Source organism: Pleuronectes platessa, chromosome 11, assembly GCF_947347685.1.
Source record: "Pleuronectes platessa chromosome 11, fPlePla1.1, whole genome shotgun sequence".
NCBI classification, from domain to species: domain Eukaryota; kingdom Metazoa; phylum Chordata; class Actinopteri; order Pleuronectiformes; family Pleuronectidae; genus Pleuronectes; species Pleuronectes platessa.
In genome coordinates this window covers 5,236,138-5,253,861 of record NC_070636.1, presented here as the reverse complement: position 1 = coordinate 5,253,861, position 17,724 = coordinate 5,236,138, and the positions used below count along the sequence as shown (strand labels likewise).

The 17,724-nt window shown below is 43.4% G+C and overlaps 1 protein-coding gene and 1 long non-coding RNA gene across 2 annotated transcripts; one reads left to right on the top strand and one right to left on the bottom strand.

Annotated features, from left to right (window-relative positions):
• Positions 1-4,181: 4,181 nt before the first annotated feature.
• On the bottom strand, positions 4,182-9,121 carry LOC128451045 (uncharacterized). Its single transcript, XR_008340065.1, has 3 exons — positions 9,043-9,121; positions 5,816-5,878; positions 4,182-4,979 (listed from the first exon to the last, which is right to left on the bottom strand). It is a non-coding gene; the product is annotated as an uncharacterized LOC128451045 (long non-coding RNA).
• Positions 9,122-9,282: 161 nt separating this feature from the next.
• Positions 9,283-16,256, top strand: pax9 (paired box 9). The gene is made up of 3 exons (XM_053435372.1): positions 9,283-9,488; positions 10,082-10,696; positions 16,081-16,256. Exons 1-3 carry the CDS (start codon positions 9,485-9,487, stop codon positions 16,254-16,256), a joined length of 795 nt encoding a protein of 264 aa, XP_053291347.1. The 5' UTR covers positions 9,283-9,484.
• Positions 16,257-17,724: the final 1,468 nt, after the last annotated feature.

Sequence of the window (17,724 nt, the reverse complement as noted above, 5' to 3'; positions counted from 1 at the left end):
CACTGACATACATGAGAACAGAAACACTAAGACACAGAAGTGAGATGAAAATATCAAATAAATAAATCAAACGGAATCAGGCTGAATTAAACTCACATTCTAAACAGTTTGTGTTTCCATCTTTTTCAGACATGTTCCAGATTTTGTTTTCATGAAAAGCCCTGTGGCAACAAAGGAAAGTGATTTTCAGTTACAGTGTAAATAAACTAACTGTTTGATAAAAGAAGTAAAGTACGTAACTCTAATCTGTCACAAAGTTCTTTCTGAAAATAAAAACGTTGTACTTCTGTAAACTATCAACATTTGAAGCCTCTGAACCTGCTGCTGCTGGAGACATGTTTGATACGATGTCGCCCTCTAGAGGACACACATTGAAACTGACAATCACATAGTCCTGCTTCAACCTTTGAATTCAAACCACAAACTGTGGATGAGGTTCACTTCAGTCTTTATCTGCCATGTGGAAAACACCAGAGGCTTGTTCCTCAGACGTGGCTCTTGTGTTGCTCTTCATTCTCAGCTGCCTGATGTGAAACTAAGGAACGATCAGTGGTGGGAGGATGAAACCAGCTGCTGGTCCTTCATGATGTGGGGATGTAGTCAGATCTCCCTGTCTAACTGAAAGGTGCTGAAGCTGTAGTTCAGTTACCTGCATGTTTTTACCTCCAGACACATTCAGACCTGCACACAAACAGACATAGGATCAGTCAGTGAGGCTACAAAAGGCTGGAGCCGACAGGTATTTTCAAATCATGGATCAATCAATTGTTAAAAGCCAGACCTTTCATTTGGATTGATGAAGAAGAAGGATGAACAAAAGCATGAGAAATGCACACGTACAAAAATAAACAATAAAATAGACATAATTAAAAAAAAACATTCAAACAAACAACACATGAATGTATAAAGGTTTTTAAGTGTTTTGATGTTTTAATTCTTCGGCTCTTTCACCATCATAGAGACGTTTCATCAGTCCTGAGCCCAGACACACAACCAGAGGCTTTAACAACCATCAGCCTGTTGACAGGTGATCTGGTCCCTCACAGAGTCCTTGTCCCTGCGTCACGGAGTCAGGCTGAGATCCAACAAAGAGACAGAAAACACTGAGACTCAATGAGTCCACAGAACCACTCTGGCAGGTTCAGGATGCCTGGAAACCATCTTCATGACAAGGATCAAGGGAAAAGGACGGTGCCACCAAATGCTGATTAGTTCCTGAAACTTTTACAGGAGCTTAAAATGAAAAACGTGTAACATTCAAAACAAAAACAAACTTGAACCTCACCAGGCATCTATATCAGAATCAGAATCAGGTTTAATTGGACAAGTAAGTTGTACAAACAAGGAATTTGACATGGTGAAGTGGCTCCCAATGTTCTTACATAGAATACACATAACAACACAAAACAAAACAAACAATGTGATGGTCTAAGAAAAAGAAAGAAATGAAGTGCAGGGATAAATATTGAATGGTCTGAGTATTACAGTTGTACATTGAGGGTGAAATAAATAATATAATTCAATATAATAATAAAGTTACAATATAATAGAACAGTTAATGAAATACAGAACATATAAATAGATGATATATAGTATTATATATAACCTATTAACCACATGAATGCTAAGTGCTGTAGGGAGCTATCAAAATATGAAATACCAATTTATCTATTTGCTAAATGTCCATTAGATGGCGCCACTGTACTTGGAATAAGGAGGTTGTGTGGTTGTGTGTTGGCAGAGGCAGTGACCCTCTAGAGACACTGAGACCAGCAGGGACACATAGAGGGACACTCCAGTGTTGTTGTCACACCAGGGGACAACTTGAGAAGGTTCTACCTCAGTGTCCAGTTCTCTGGGGCTCAACAGCGCCCCCTGCAGTGTCACTAACTCATGCAACTTGTCATTGAATTGTGTAAAAAATAGCAGAAATCAGCTTCACGTCAGGATGCGTCACGTGGACTGGATTCAGGAGGCCTCGGTGCACATTCACATCATATGAGATGTTCACTTCACATAATTCCACAGCAGGATATAAAGAAAGTTATTGTAGTTTCTTTCATTCCCACGTTTTATTCGTTTCCTCCTCAGACATCAGGCTCACAATCAAACATCGGTTGTGTGTCGCTGCTCCACACGGACCCACACTCACACGTGACTCCGCTCGGCCCCTGTTTGTTTATGAGGACACTGAACACTGGGTTCACTCGGTAATCTAATAACACTGTGTAAAACACTGGTGAAGCCGGGCCTGACTAATTACAGGAATGTTTCTGGATCTTAATGCATGAGGAAATTTAATATAAGTCCAGCTCAGGTATGACTCAACCGTTCCTCGGCTCTATAGGGCGCGTGTAGCGCGGCGGTGTGGTCTGCATCAACACCCCATTTGCACGTTTCTGCACAAAGGAAACGCTGCGTTAAAGCGCGTGAAGGTTGAACTCTGCGGGTTTTTCTCCTCCGCTGTCCTCGGTGCGGGACAAAGAAAGGTCCAAATTAGGGCGGAATGAAATATTTAATACTAATGGATGCCAGGTGCCAGACGCACAGATGTCAAAGTGATGTATGCGTAAAAGTGTCGTAAATATTGTTCCTTTTTGTCGCACTGGGCTGAACTCCAGGCCAGGCCTCTGAAACACGACTACACTCGTCTTTAACCCGCGCTCGTCCTCATTAAGGCCCGCGCTAAAGTTACCTCGCCTCTCAACCCGGGCGAAGTGCTAACCCGCGCACAGACTTTAATGGTGTCGCTCAGGACGCAGAGGTTGGAGTCGCCAGGTTAAAGAGATGTCACCCTCCAGCTCCTCACATGAAAGCTCCATGTAGTCTTATCTGAATATCACACACTCACTCACTCACACTCACACTCACACACACACACACACACACACACACACACACACTCCCTTTCACACACACACACACACACACACACACACACACACACACACACACACACACACACACACACACACAATCAGAGAGGACAGTTAGCGGTGGCTTGGATTTCACCGCTCTGCTGCTTCCTCTTTTTGCAGTAACCGGATCAGTCAGCGCGTCTCTGGCTGAGCTCAGTGTTCTGACTGTGGATTTGTCTGAAGTTTAGCAATGAGTTTTGGAAATGCTATTTAACTTAAACAACCAAAGCGATACAATAAATAAATAATAAAATAACAACAACAGTAATAATAATGTTTTTCTCTCGAAAAAATTTCAGTAAATCATATTGTTTGTCTATAAACTATGGAGGAAATCAATTTCCCATGAATTCCGCCACTGATATTGAACTTTATGCCGAAGTACTTCGATCTTGTAGTAATACTTCTGCAGTGTATAAATACTCTGTTACCAGTACAAGTAGTTAAAGACCAACGTTCAATATTATAAAGTAAGAATAAGAAAGTATAAGTATAAATAAAACACAAAAGGCTGTTCGTTGTGTTGAGTGGCCCATTTTAGAATAATGTTAAAGTTCAGTCTTCTAACTATTAATGCATTTATCATATAATATTGACTCAGCATATTGATATTGTTTCAGAACTGCTCAGTAGCTTATAAATCCCTGGGATCAATAAAGTCTTATTTTGATCTATAATAAAACGCTGTCATTTATTTGTTGATTATTTATATCAATAACCTGAGTTTATCAGATAAATGTAGTGGAGTAAAAAGCCAAATATGTTTTATGAATAAGAAGCCGAAAAAAGGAAAAACCCAAGAAAGTCTAAACCCTCATACTCGAGTAAATGTACTTAGTTACTTTCCAACACTGCTTTCAAGTTTTAAGATGAAGGATTTAAAATGTTATCGACTTGATGCTGTAAGTGATTCTGTGTTGAGTGATTTAGTTTGTTTCTTAGTGCCTCAGCTTTTCATCTGAACGTCCTCCGGCCCTGTGAAGTTTTATCTCTTCGATCAGATTATAATCTCCAGAATAAACATCTGTGACGCCACAATTAATTAGATTAAAGTCTTAGTGGAGTGTTGTTCTTTTGGAAAAGGTGGAGTTCACTCCATTTACCAGCATCAACGCTGTTCTATATGGTTTTGGTATGAATACTTAATATCTAATAAATTTCAGGTTGAAGTTTTCCTGTTCGCACGATATTTCACGAGTGGAATTATTCAGATTTCCAAACCAAACTGTGAAAACGATGTAGAATCAATATTAAATAGAGGACCTCTCACATTGCGAGGACATTTTAATATGTAGTAAATAGAAAGACAATACAGATGTTTACAGACATACAGATGTTTATGTGTTTTATTAACTGTAGGAATAAGGAGATAAACTCTTAATAACTAAATATATATTTGATTTACATTTGATGTTGGCTCGTTTCCCAGGAGGGGGTGCAGCCAACGTCGTGTTTAAATCCCACTGCAGATGAATCTGATCTCCATCATGATCTGAGGAACCTGGGTGACGTCTGACACGAAAAAATATTGAACAAAAATCAAGTTCAGATTCTTCTTTCGATCAGAATTAATCGAAATCCTGCTGCACTCGTCATTTTGTTTGTTTACCACGACGTGAGGCCTTTTCCTTTTTTTCCATCGTGACAAACTGTTGAGTTAAAAAAAAGGTTCTCGTGTCTCCACTTGTTGAACAAGTGCTTATTAAAAACTCAAGGTAGTTAAGTGACTGCTGGAGCAGATAGTTGAGGTGGGAGTGTCTGGGTCATCGCAGTTTACAGACGGCTCTGAAACCGACAGGTAAACAAACTCAGGTGGATCACGCGCGCTGTTCCTGGCACAGCCTCGTCCCCCCCCTGCGCACATCTCTGCGGTGCGCCGGAGAAATGCAGGACTGGAGCCGCTGCGTGATTTATTAAGGAGGGGGTTTGTCACTCTGACAAGACCAGACAGTTTTCTGCACAACGCAGGAACGTTCATTTTCCAAAAGTGAAATCCTTCCCAGTGGAGGAGGACGGTGCTGATGTGTGGGTGAACTGTGTGACCTGGGAAACAAGGCTGTGCTGCATGGACACAAATTCAAATCAAGATTAAAACTTTCATTTCCCTCGATACAGATAATTATCAGCAACGATATTATTTATTTTTAAGTTTAAAGACAGATTTCTTGCTCCATGGTTGAGATTTTAAACAAAACATTTTACATATCTGAGGTCGACATATTATGTGTTTTACCTCCTCACTGTGCTGCTGAATGCATTAACAATATATATCATATTATTTTATATATATATATATAAAACCTTCGTTATATTGCTATTGATGAAAATTACAGGGTGAAAATCACTGTGTTCCAATGTGAAACACTAACATCTAAAGGCCTGCTGCACATTTTGTACATTGTTTATTACAATAATTTGACGACTGTAAAATTATACAACCTTGATCCCAATCTTTACCTTTCATATTTGATATAGATATATTATCTATTTCTACTTTTATTGTATACAATATTTCTATAATTATTCACATGTTTATTTACAGTTTCCCCCTTCGCTGCTCCTGTACCTTGGTGAATGGATTCTAAATATCCTCCACGGAGGATCAATAAAAGCTCAACTCATCTTATCAAAGCAGAATAAAACATCTTGTTCTCTTACTTTTCTTTTAGATTTGAATGAAGTACGATTTGCATAATTAGATTTTTTTGTGACTTTTTTTTAAAGGTATCTGGGTTTGACCATGACCTTAATGGAACAAATACAGAAAACATTAGCCACAGTAAAATACATTTGGCTCACTCGCTCTCCTGCCTCCATGTTGAGTCATTATTAAATCTCTAACCGTGAAAACAAATATGCAAAAGCTGTGATTTAAATAAGTACAAGTGCAAACTAACTTCCAGAGAGCAGAGATTCATGATATTCAGCTTCACCCTTCAGGTGGTGTTAGAGGAACAAATCTGAAAACAACAGCAAAAAGAATTTATGGGAAATATTAAACGAAATATTACGAATCCATTGATGCAATTCATTGGATTAATCGCACAAACATTTAATCCCATAGTATCATGTAACACTACCTTACAACCAAACAAGGGTAACTGCTTGACTTGAATTATCTGAGCACGTTTATAAAATATAATGGAGTTTTATGAAGAGGAAGAATATGACAGTGTGGCTCCACGCAGGCTGCGGGACACGAGTGAGTCTATATGATTATTTGCAAAACGTCTCTCATGCATTAAATCATCGATGCACATATTTTGCGTCATGGAACCGCAGCTTTGCATTTTCTTCTGCAGAAATCCGGGATACGCGTCAGACGCACAGAGGAGCAGAGTGTGTTGGAAATGTTCGGATCCAGTCATGCATCTGGCAAGAAACTATTTCCTGCAGGATGTGACCTGATAACCTACATTACAGACAAATATGTAACGTTCACTGACTTTTTTTGTTCATGCACCTGCAGCTATGAATAATGGAGACCGATATTGGTGAAGTGTGGAGGCCCTCCGCCGCAGACCGTGCGCGGGAGCCTGTGCTCCACCACCACCACCCGCCGCTGTGTGAGACCAGCAGACGTGCGAGTCAACCTGCTGCTGTCGAAGCTCTCGAGTCCATCGTTACACAATTTGTCAGACAAGTGATGCGTCTCCTTCACAGACGGTCTGAGCTGTTCAATTCGACATGGGACGGGTTCGGGCTGGTGCTGCGCGGAGCAGGCGTGTGACAGCCGTGGCTCCAGTCATGCGTGGAGGAGGCCTGTTAGCACCGGCGTGGCGTGCACGGACAGACGGAGGAAAAATAAATACACTGGAGGAAAAAAAGATTATATTCCTGGTGGTTATTTGTTAAAGTTTGCTTCCAGCACATGAAACAATCCAATGGTCCAGAGCTACATGACGAGATAATGACAAACACATGAGGATTATCTACTCCCCCCCCAACAGGCCCATTTGATTAAAAAAATATTACTTTTTATTGCAATTATTAATATCTATCACTATTATACCTTTGACACACAGCCTGATATAATTAAAATTATAACAGTACTTTTATTAAAATAATCCCTGATGGGATCTAATCTAATAACGTTGTGATGTGACAATGCATCCGCCATGTGCTCAATTATTTTGTATTAATTGTATTGTTATTTCCAGTTGTGTGATATAATTTATCAAATAAACACATGGGATACACCTATTATTATTCCTCGTGCCCCCCCCACACTAATCCCATGTGGCTGCAGTGTCCGGTTGGACATCTCCTAATGGGGATGAGTGTGTGTTCAGTGAGAGATGGAGCAGTGGGATGGGACCTCTGCTCCCTCGCTGCTGACCTTCTGTTGTTTCGGCCACCAGAGGTTCCTCAGTGGAAACCAGTTCAGCACGTTTCCCCCCACGGTAAACATCATCCCTGAATGCATTAGTGACCGGGGGAGCTGGGCAGGGTGGGCAGGTGGGGGGGCCCCGAGCAGCGATACGATGTTTTTTTTTAAACGAGTCCACTAATAACGCGTCATGTAAGCAAACATATCTGTACGAAAGCGTCAATTCACTTCTCTTTAAGAACCGGAGTTGTGTTTTTACGCACAGGGAGATCTGTGCAGTTGCAGAGATTTAAGGCCTGAAAATGTGGGAAACGATTAAAGTATAGTAACAGTGAGTTTACTCTAAAGCCCACATAGCTGAGCTGAGCCGAGCTGAGCTGAGCCGAGCCGAGCTGAGCGCACTGGAACAAACAGCGAGACACACCGTGTGTACACTTTGGCCCCTCACGGCAGCCTCGGTGTTTAATGTCAGCGGTGGTTTCCAACCATATTCCAAACTGCACGGCTGCATGGCTGCGCTGTTTGATGTTTACATGCACGTTGATCCCTCCAGGTCGTTGGGAGATGCAGGTCAGTCACGCGCTGTGGCCTTTTATTTTGAAAAAAGAAAATATGACACGAGAAAACCCAAAGCATGTGTCAAACCAGGGGAGAGAGAGAGAGAGAGAGAGCGAAGGCGCAAAGTTATGGTGTGTGTTTGTTTCTCGTGTCGGGAAGCAACAAATCTTTCTTATTGCCTGCAAATGGGGGGTTTCTGCGCAGCCGGTCCATGTGTGCAGGGGCAGTAAAGTTAGACATGATCCCCCTTTTTTAAGATATTCCTCTGCAAGCTATGAGCCGCGCGTGTAATTATGTAAAGGTTGGAACCTAAAGGGCAATTAATTTATCATACGTGAGCTCCAGAAACGGTCATATCATAAACGCTTGCTGTGCGTAATTTGGCACAGAAGGAGTACACGTTGGGCCTGATGTCCCGCGCAAGGGCTTAATGCAAATCAAATTATTATGCTGTCTGAAAAGGAAAAAGATAAAACAGTTGGATTAATAATACTTGAGAGAGTAATGTTTGTTTCACCCTGGTCAAAAATGTACTTAATATATAAATTAAGACACGAGTTAAATCTGGCGGTTTAACTCTGTCATTTATTTTTTAAACCAGGCAGAATCTTTATAAAAGTTAAAAATTAAAAATGTTTGTTTTGACTTCGCCTCATTTTCAGCCAAACATCAGCCGGCGCTGGATGGATTTGTTTTGCTGGTGTGTTGTGCTGGTGTGTGTGGCGCTGATGGTTTAATGCGTAAGGAAAAGTGAAAAATAAAAATACACGAGCGACAGACACACACAAAAAAAAGAGCGTCATAATAACCCAGTGCACGGAGGCACACTTTCTCCACATCACCCGGCCAGTTACATTATTTAACACCAATCAGTCACTCTCCTTCCATTTCCTTAATGGTGCCATTTAAAAGAAGTTGGGATGAAGGGCAGTGGAGCGTAAAGCCACCAGAAGTTAGCTTCTCCACCTTTTTGCTTTCATAGCAGACGCTGGCTCTTCTTTTGTTTTGAAAGGATTCATCTTTGTCACTTACACACGAATGTTATATATAATTAATGACAGCTAAACGTGTGGTTACAATGTGGATTTTATGGAAATATGACTATTTTCCAGTTGGATTTCTCTGCGATGGTCCCTGGACGTTTTGTCATTTGCGCATTTCTTTATTTAGACTCACATCCAAGTTGAAAAGATCCAGATCTAATCCAAAATCTCGATATTGCTTTTTTATACTCACCGCGTGTCTCAATAACAAACGCATTCATGGTGGTATATCCCAGGCTTTGCTCTGTGATGGGACAGAGCAGGGCGAGGAGGAGGACTTGGGGAGGTTGGGGGGGAGGAGGGTGGCGGGGGTGTCTCCGTGAACTTGTCATGTCAAACTTCTGGACCAATGGCGACTCAGCTCCGAGCAATCCCGAGCGTCTATCGGCGAGCTGGGCCAACCGGCGCGGAGAGAAGAGTTGGAAGTCCAGCCTCCCGATTTCCACAGATTGAAATGTAAGCCTGTCTCCAGCGCCGTCAGGAAACAGACCGAGAATTTTGTCCCTCTTGTTCCTTATCGCACGAGAACATTTTCTTGGACGCGGCTCTGGACGGTGGACACGCTGGACGCGGAGCAGGATCCACGCAGGGGGCACAATCCGGACACCGTGTTCTTCATTTGCGGGTTTAACACTATGGGTGAGTTCAGTGTTGGATCGTTTTTTTTTTCTTCTTCTTCTGCTCAGGGATGCAGCGAATTGTCCAACGTCCTTGTAGACAAGGTGGGGGGGACATGGCGATGTGTTGTCTGTCTGAGGCGCTGTGAGGAACAGGTTAGGTGCTGATCCACGGGGGAGGAACCAGCAGACCGAGACAGAACATGTGCCAGTTACGCACAGGCTTTAGCATCGAAGACAGGACGTCCGCGTGAAGTTCAGTGTGTGTGTCTGTCATCGATTAGTGGACAAACCAACATTAAGCTGCACACAGCTCACAGTGATAGAGGATTGTTTGGGGGGGGGGGGGGATTTCTGGTGTATTCACTTAAAATCCAAAAATACGCACCTTTGCGCAATGACGGGTTCAACTGGATTTATTTTGGTTAGACATTAGTCTTGTGAATGGCAAACAAAAAAACTTGCATGAGAGTTTCACACCTTATTTATTTGACTCTATATAATTATATTAATTGGAAAAATACCCTATGAACGAGTGGTTATTGAATCTGTGCTGGGCCTCGGGTCAGTGACTCAATCTCTCATTCTCATGTGTGTGTTTGATTTTAACACCAGAGCCAGCCTTCGGCGAGGTGAACCAACTCGGCGGTGTTTTCGTCAACGGCAGGCCGCTCCCCAACGCCATCCGGCTCCGGATAGTGGAGCTGGCCCAGCTCGGGATTCGACCCTGCGACATTAGCCGGCAGCTGCGCGTCTCCCACGGCTGCGTCAGCAAGATCCTGGCCCGCTACAACGAGACGGGCTCCATCCTCCCGGGGGCCATCGGAGGCAGCAAGCCGCGGGTCACCACACCCACCGTGGTCAAGCACATACGGACATACAAGCAGAGGGACCCGGGGATTTTTGCCTGGGAGATCCGGGACAGGCTACTCGCCGACGGGGTTTGCGACAAGTTCAACCTCCCCTCCGTCAGCTCCATCAGTCGGATCCTGCGCAACAAGATCGGGAATCTGTCCCAGCAGAGTCAGTACGAGTCCGGCAAGCAGGGGCATCACCCCCCGCCTCAACCAACGTTACCCTACAACCACTTATACTCATACCCGACTTCCAAAGTGCCCACTCCCCCTGGCATGCCCACCCTCCCCGGACACATGGCCATGCACAGGATATGGCCCTCCTCGCACTCCGTGACAGATATTCTGGGGATACGGTCTATTACAGAGCAACAAAGTAAGCATGGCTGCATGGAGGGCGGTTTCTTCTGATTGTTGCACTGCATTTAATCCAACTTTGGGTTTTACGCACAACGGTGTCCACGCGTGTGTGAGAGGAGGGGGGGGGGACTCATTTCTACTCTAATTGTTTAATAGCACCTAAAAAGCTCTCAGGCCTCTGTGGAGATCTGACCTGCAGCCACACGTCAGTTTCTCGAGCCCCTTCCGTGTGCTATCACTGCACATTCTCTTTTCTGCTTTGCGCCACGTCGTGTGTGTACAAACTAACCCTGCAACCCAAACTAAAACCGCCCGAAAAGACGCGTAAATTCTCCCTATGACGTGCTACTCGTACGTCATCCCGTATCCCATAGGCCTGCTGATAGTGGTTTGAAGGGGGGGGGGGGGGGTCAGTGCAGAAACATATGGTCCAGCTTGTAGTAATGATTAAGAGGCGGATGTGGAATATTGGAGGGAGATGGGGTTGGATGAAGTGTGCCGAGTGTGTCGCCATGACTTTGGTCTGTGCGCGCGCATTAAGATCCATTTGCGGCCGCAGCCTGCGTGTTTGTGTTTGTCGTGCATGTGTCACATGCAGGTAGAGGCCCTGATAACTTTGGCCCTCGCTCCACAAAGACCACGGCTGCTTTGGAAACAGTGAAACAGGACCCGGCATAAATCAGTGTTAATGGCCGGCTCGGTGTTGTGAAAGGCATCTTGTTTTTTTCTCTGGGAGCTCGTTTTGCAGAGGCACGAGGGGAAGTGCTGTCAGTCCCCGCTGTCAGGCTCCAGCAGGGCGGCCGTGCACAAACACGCCCCGGCTCCTCTGCGCTCCAAGCCCGCTGCGAAGTGCTCGCTGCACGGCGAACTATCACGAGACACACGCGAGGGAGACGTGGAGGAGAGCTGCCGAGGGTTCTTTAAGAAAGTGTAGCTTTATAAACAATTCATGCATTTCCAAATTATTAGCAGATGTTTGTGGCAGGTTTTTGAATGCAGGGTCAAAGGCTTTTGGAGTCGATTTAAAACGCCAAAGATTATTTGCACCAAAGTGACGATTATTGCTAAAATACAGGGAAATTATTAGAAATATTTTCAGGCATATTGTTATAAATTGATAGTGATTTTACGCATCTTAAGTATCGTGCTTGGGCCACACACACTACAGTACTACATAGAGTAAACGTTTTTGGATTAATTCAACACAATGCATCAGAAATACCCTTGACAATAACTGCAGTATTACATACAAATATTTCAACATTTTAAATAAATGCTCTTCAACGAGTTGGAGCCTTGTTGGACTTTGTTTCCCAGTGCAGACGCTGGGGATCACGTGACGTATTAAATCTATTACGCACAAAAAAATAGACGGTGAAAGTAAATGTGATTCGTCCCGGATGAGGACACGTTTTGTTGTCCCACTTCCACCAGAGACGTTTTTACTTTTATCAATCTACAACTGGGCGTTAATCTGATGCACAGGTCGAACCAAAACAAATAGTTTCAATTCATTTTCTTTAAGGAAACAAATGGCACCTTGTTAATAAACCTTCTGTACAATACTTCTCAGTCCCAATCCAACAAAAACATGATCAATTTAATTGATTATTAGTTTTAGAAATTAGGGTAAATATCTTAAATTTATATGAAAAATATATAATCCAACTTTCAGGCGATTAGACAAAAATAATCCAAACCTAATCTCAAAACCAGATTATTTAAAGTCTGTTTTTGCCATTGTTGTCCAACTGATCTGGAACAGGACCAGGTTATAAAAATAAGAGCTTTGACACATGAGCTCTGAATCGGTGAAGTGACATCTGAATGTTCCTCAGTGCTAAATGTCTCCTGGTTAATCTGGGCCTGATGTTTGTGTGCGAGGCAGAGACTCTGGTTTAGTTTTTACTTTCCCCTTCCACCCTTCATCTGTACAGAAAACCCTCCTCTTCTCTTCTGCCCCCCCCCCCCCCCCCCCACCAGTTATTGACAGTCCATCCTTTCCCTGCGCCAAACTAGAAGAATGGGCCGCAATACCCAGGACTAATTTCCCAGCAGCCACCTCTCCACTAGTCAATGGCGTGGATACAACCGCTTTTACACGCAAAATACACGCAGGTAAACGCAGAGAATCGAACTCCTCTCCTCCTGGTGGTGAGGCCATCCATCTAATCCCAGTCTTTTTAAATAATATTATTCTGATTATGATGTGGCTCTGGAGTTTCACCTCTCGCAGAATTAACGCGCTGCTTCTGGCTTCTGGTTTCTGTTATACTTTATTATTATTATTTTATTCTGGCTTCATAAAGGTGCAGCCACTTCCTGTCGGTCCAGCTGCATGGCCACTGGTTTTTATGAATCCTCCCAGTGTAAATTATAAAATGATAATAAGTGGGTGAAAGGGGTTTGGATTGCCTACACTTATTCTATTGGTTTGTTTCTGCAGCTCGTTGGGCTCTTGGAATTAACTGTGACTGTAACGACACTCAGAAACTGAAAACTTACTGCTTTCATTTTACTGCTAAATTATTCTAATAAGCAATTTTAAATATTTAGGGTTCAACGTTTGAGCCAAGATACTGAACTTTTAAATTTATTATATTATAAACTAAAAAATGCAGTGGCCTGTATAGTACTATTTTGTTTAAAACAAGTGAGGTGCAGGCATTTAAAATAATTGTTCAAAATAAATCTGAAATTTAGAATAATAAAAGCATCAATGACCAATTATCACATTTACGGTAATTTGAAACAACGTACATTTCGTAATATTTAAAGTTAAGCACTTTCCCTATATATATTTTATAAAAATAATATTTTTTATAATAATTTATAACTTTTTGGTATTTTTAAGTTTTTCTATTAAAAACTAAACATCCCCTCAGAGGCTTTTATTTTTTATTGCGCCGATTTCTTTCCTCTTACTTTTGAAGGACGTTCGATTCTCGCCAGATAAAAAACGAGAGGTTGATATTTGGCCTCTTCGTCTCCGGCTCAGTTTTCACGCTGAGACCAGGAAGCTTCTCAAAGTGACACCGGACACAGCGACTTTCCTCAAGGTCTCGAACCAACAGCTTAATGACCACTAGAGTCTTTAAATCACAAAGAATGGTGAAGACTGATAGGATCGACTTCTCCTCTTAAATAGATCGGATCCCTTTGAGACACAGTCAGAGACAACACGAGTTAAACGTTTCTAAATCTGCTTCCACGTTTTGAAGCAAACTTAATTAAATCAGATTTTAAAAAGTCAAAGTTTAAAACACTTAATTTTAACTTTTTAATAATTTTCTCTAAAGGTGACTTCTGAACGTTGAGTTCATTCGAAGCATTAAACGCTTTAGTGACGAGGCCTCAGTCTCTTCTTCAGTATCAGACTGAGGTGACAGCACGAGGCCTATGGGCGCCCTGCGGAGGGGGTGGGGGGGGAGAGGGGGTGCACCCATGGGACCCTCGGGTTGGTTTTATTCTGGAAGATGAAGAGGAAGATGAAGAGTATTTTAGAGGTGAATCAGTTCATGTTCTTCAGGAAAACTGACGTTAAAAAAAATGCAAACAATTATATAATCAATATTTCACGTCTCTTAATATTCTCTCTCGCCATTATTAAGATGATATGAAGGTTTTTCAATTATTTATTTGGAGTATATGAAGTTTAGATAATATTTGGATAAAGGTGCTTTTAAAAAAATTATTATTCAAGTCTGATATTAAAGATATTAAAATATCAGCATTAGCCTCTTGTGACCAAACAGACCTAAATCATAAGAACAATATAAACTATAACACGTGTGAGGTTATTTTAAATAAAATACACACATGCATGTGGGCTTTTTGTGAGATTACATATTTTATTTAGATGAATTTTCTACACACATCTTTGGAGATATTACGTCAGATGTTGAGTGGTGAACAGAATAGTAGGGACACCTGAACAAACTGCGATAAACACACAACATCTGTAAAACCTTGTCCATGTTGTTGACTTTGTGTCAGACAGGTGTTGATTCATCTCTCACTTGTGAGGCCGTGATGTTCATGTAGCTGCAGATTGTTTCGTTAGTGTGTCTGTGTAGAGCCTGTGTATGTATGCATGTGTGTGTGTGTGTGTGTATTTATGCTGTGTGTGAATGTGTATTTATGCTGTGTGTGTGTGTGTACAGTGGGTGTGTGTATTTATGCTGTGTGTGAATGTGTTACACGCTGTGATTAACCTAAATGATTTGAAATGGGAAAAAAACCTGAAACGCAGCTAAAAGCCTGTAGAGCGTTTTATCAAACACGCCCGTAGACGTGAAGACACACAAACACCCACAAACACCCGACACACACCCACAGACATGTGCACACAAAAACACACACAGAACCAGTCTCCTCTCCACAGTCGTGCATCACAATCACCACAAACGTCAGCTTAGAGCATCATTTTTCACGTCTCCTTTTCTCCGAGGGTCCGTCCATGAGAACGAGTCGCAGAAAACAGAAAAGATCAGAATAGTCGACAAAAATGATTCCCAGTAGTCGCAGACCACCCAGTAACAGACCAGTTCGGCCTCCCTGTTGAAATGCTTTGGTGAATTCCCAAAAGTTAAGTCCTGTCGCCGTGCCAGAGAAGCAAAAAACCCCATTCATGCTTCGGAACTCCACGCTCGCCTCGTTCTCTATCATATTTCCCCTCTTCCTGCCCTTTCACTCTCAATCGCTCGTGACATCTGTTTTGTGGCGCGACCCCCCCCCCCCCTCCATCCAACTTCACAAACCGCCCCTGTCTCCCATCGTCTGGCGTGGTTTATCAACGTCCAGCTTTAGGTAGAAAACAGTGTTCCGCTTCCAGACGGGACATGTATGGTTTTTTCTATCCATGTTTAATGTGTTCCAGGGGCACGAGGGCGAATAATTGATCATCCATACTTTCATCGAAATGGGTAAAAGTGGGTTTTTTTATGTGGTGGCTGTGAAGCTGGTCTGTGCTGTTTATCATTCAGCCGTCACTTTCCCTTTCACTTTCTATGCAGCTCGCCTCAGCTTTTTTCCATTACATCTCAGCTGCTAGTGTTTGTGTGTGAGTGTGTGTGTGTGTGTGTGTGTGTGTGTGTGTGTGTGTGTGTGTGTGTGTGTGTGTGTGTGTGTGTGTGTGTGTGTGTGTGTGTGTGTGTGTCTACCTGGGCTGGAGTCACTAAATAACTCAAACCTTGAGTCTCAGTAGAAAACTGGCTGTTGAGTGGCAAATTATTTCCTGTTTTGAAATTTTCTGGAGAAACAGAGTGATGAAAATGACTGACTGCGATTTCTACCTGAAACCAAGAGGCCAAAGAACGAGTGAACCGTGACCTTTGACCTCTCTCACACAGATCCACAGCTTCTGATCGTCTCCTCTCTCTCTCTCTCTCCTCTACCCAGACGCCGAGTGGATCGCCCACAGCGAACAGCTATGTCACAGCGCCCAGCATCCCTCCCTACCGCCCTCCCACCCGAGTGTCACCCTGCACGGGGTCCAGCGCCACCACGTCGGCCTGTGTGACCGGAGCCACATGGCGGCCGGCCAGTGGCAGTGCGCCATCTCCCCACAGCTGTGACACCGCCACACCTCTGGCCTTCAAGAGCACGACAGCCGGCCGTGACGCCATCCACCCGGGCACCCCCGCCTCGGCGCTGTGAAGTCGGCTGAGTGACGGGGGGGGGGGGGAGGGGGAGAGGGAGCAAGGGGTGAGTGGGTGGTGTGTGAGATATGGCGAGGACGGTGAAGACATCAAGTCTGTCTCGTGTGGCTACATTTCAATCTCACTGCCTCCTTTGTGCGAGGGCCTCGGGGGCCCAGGACCATATTTGTGCCGCCCTCCTCCTCCTCCTCCACCTCCTCCACCTCCTCCACCTCCTGATCCTCGTCCCTGCTTCACACAGTCAGACCAAAGACAGAGGGAATACACATTCTGTCCATTTTACAGTGTGTGAAAGAACTGGCAGGGCAGGTGTACTGAAGGACTGATGTGTGACTGCTTCTCCTCCATCCATCAACACAACTCCTCTCAGATTCCTTTACTGCGTTCTTCTGCTGCGAATGTCTTTGGGCCAAAGGGGGTAACGTATAACTTCAAGAAAGAGCAAATCAAAGAAGAGGGGGAAGGGGGGGAGGGGGGGGGGGGGGGGGGACTTTACATTAGCGTTTTCAGGGTGCTTATTATTTGCTCGTTTTGTTTTTGTATGCTTTTTTGTTGTTGTTGTTGTTGTCCATGTTTTTGATAAAAAAAATAACTGTCCTACGGTGCATTGTTTTCCCACTTCTCTGAAAAAAAAAAAAAAAACGTGGCCTGAGTTCCAGAGAGAAGTTTATTTATTAGAGAAAAGGGACGTTGAATGAAGAATGGGAATCTCCACGCATGTTTAGACTAATTGGCCTCGGTCTGATGTTTGGAGACGAGAGAGTAAACGATTGAAAAATGTTGCACAATGAAATTGAATGTATCTTATTAAATTGTTTGGCTGTTATTGGTGACGTTTTTGCTGGTTGATGTTTCGGGGGGGGGGGGGGGGGAAATCCTGAGCATGTTTCATTCTGAGTATATTAATCATCTTCACTCTTCGTCTTCCTCGGCAGCGAAGTGAAGCCAAATTAAGGAGATGGCAGCCGACCGGCCGGTTTTACACGAGCAGGAAAACAAAAAAGGGCATGCTCATACTGGGCCTGTATTTTCTATTACCAGGTTTCACGGCTCACTGGGAAAGCTCATCAGAAATGCTTGACACACACGCACACACACACACACACACACACACACACACACACACACACACACACACACACACACACACACACACACACACACACACACACACACACACACACACACACACACACACACACACACACACACACACACACACACACAGTGTCTCCACATAATGCAATTCTGTCAAAATCCTTTGGACACTGAAATAACACGGATCTGGTACATGCCCTCTCAAGCCCTTTCAAGAGGCCTACTCATAGATAATAATATTCTATAAGATAAGTGAGGAGTAATGAATAGTTTAAGGTAATATAAT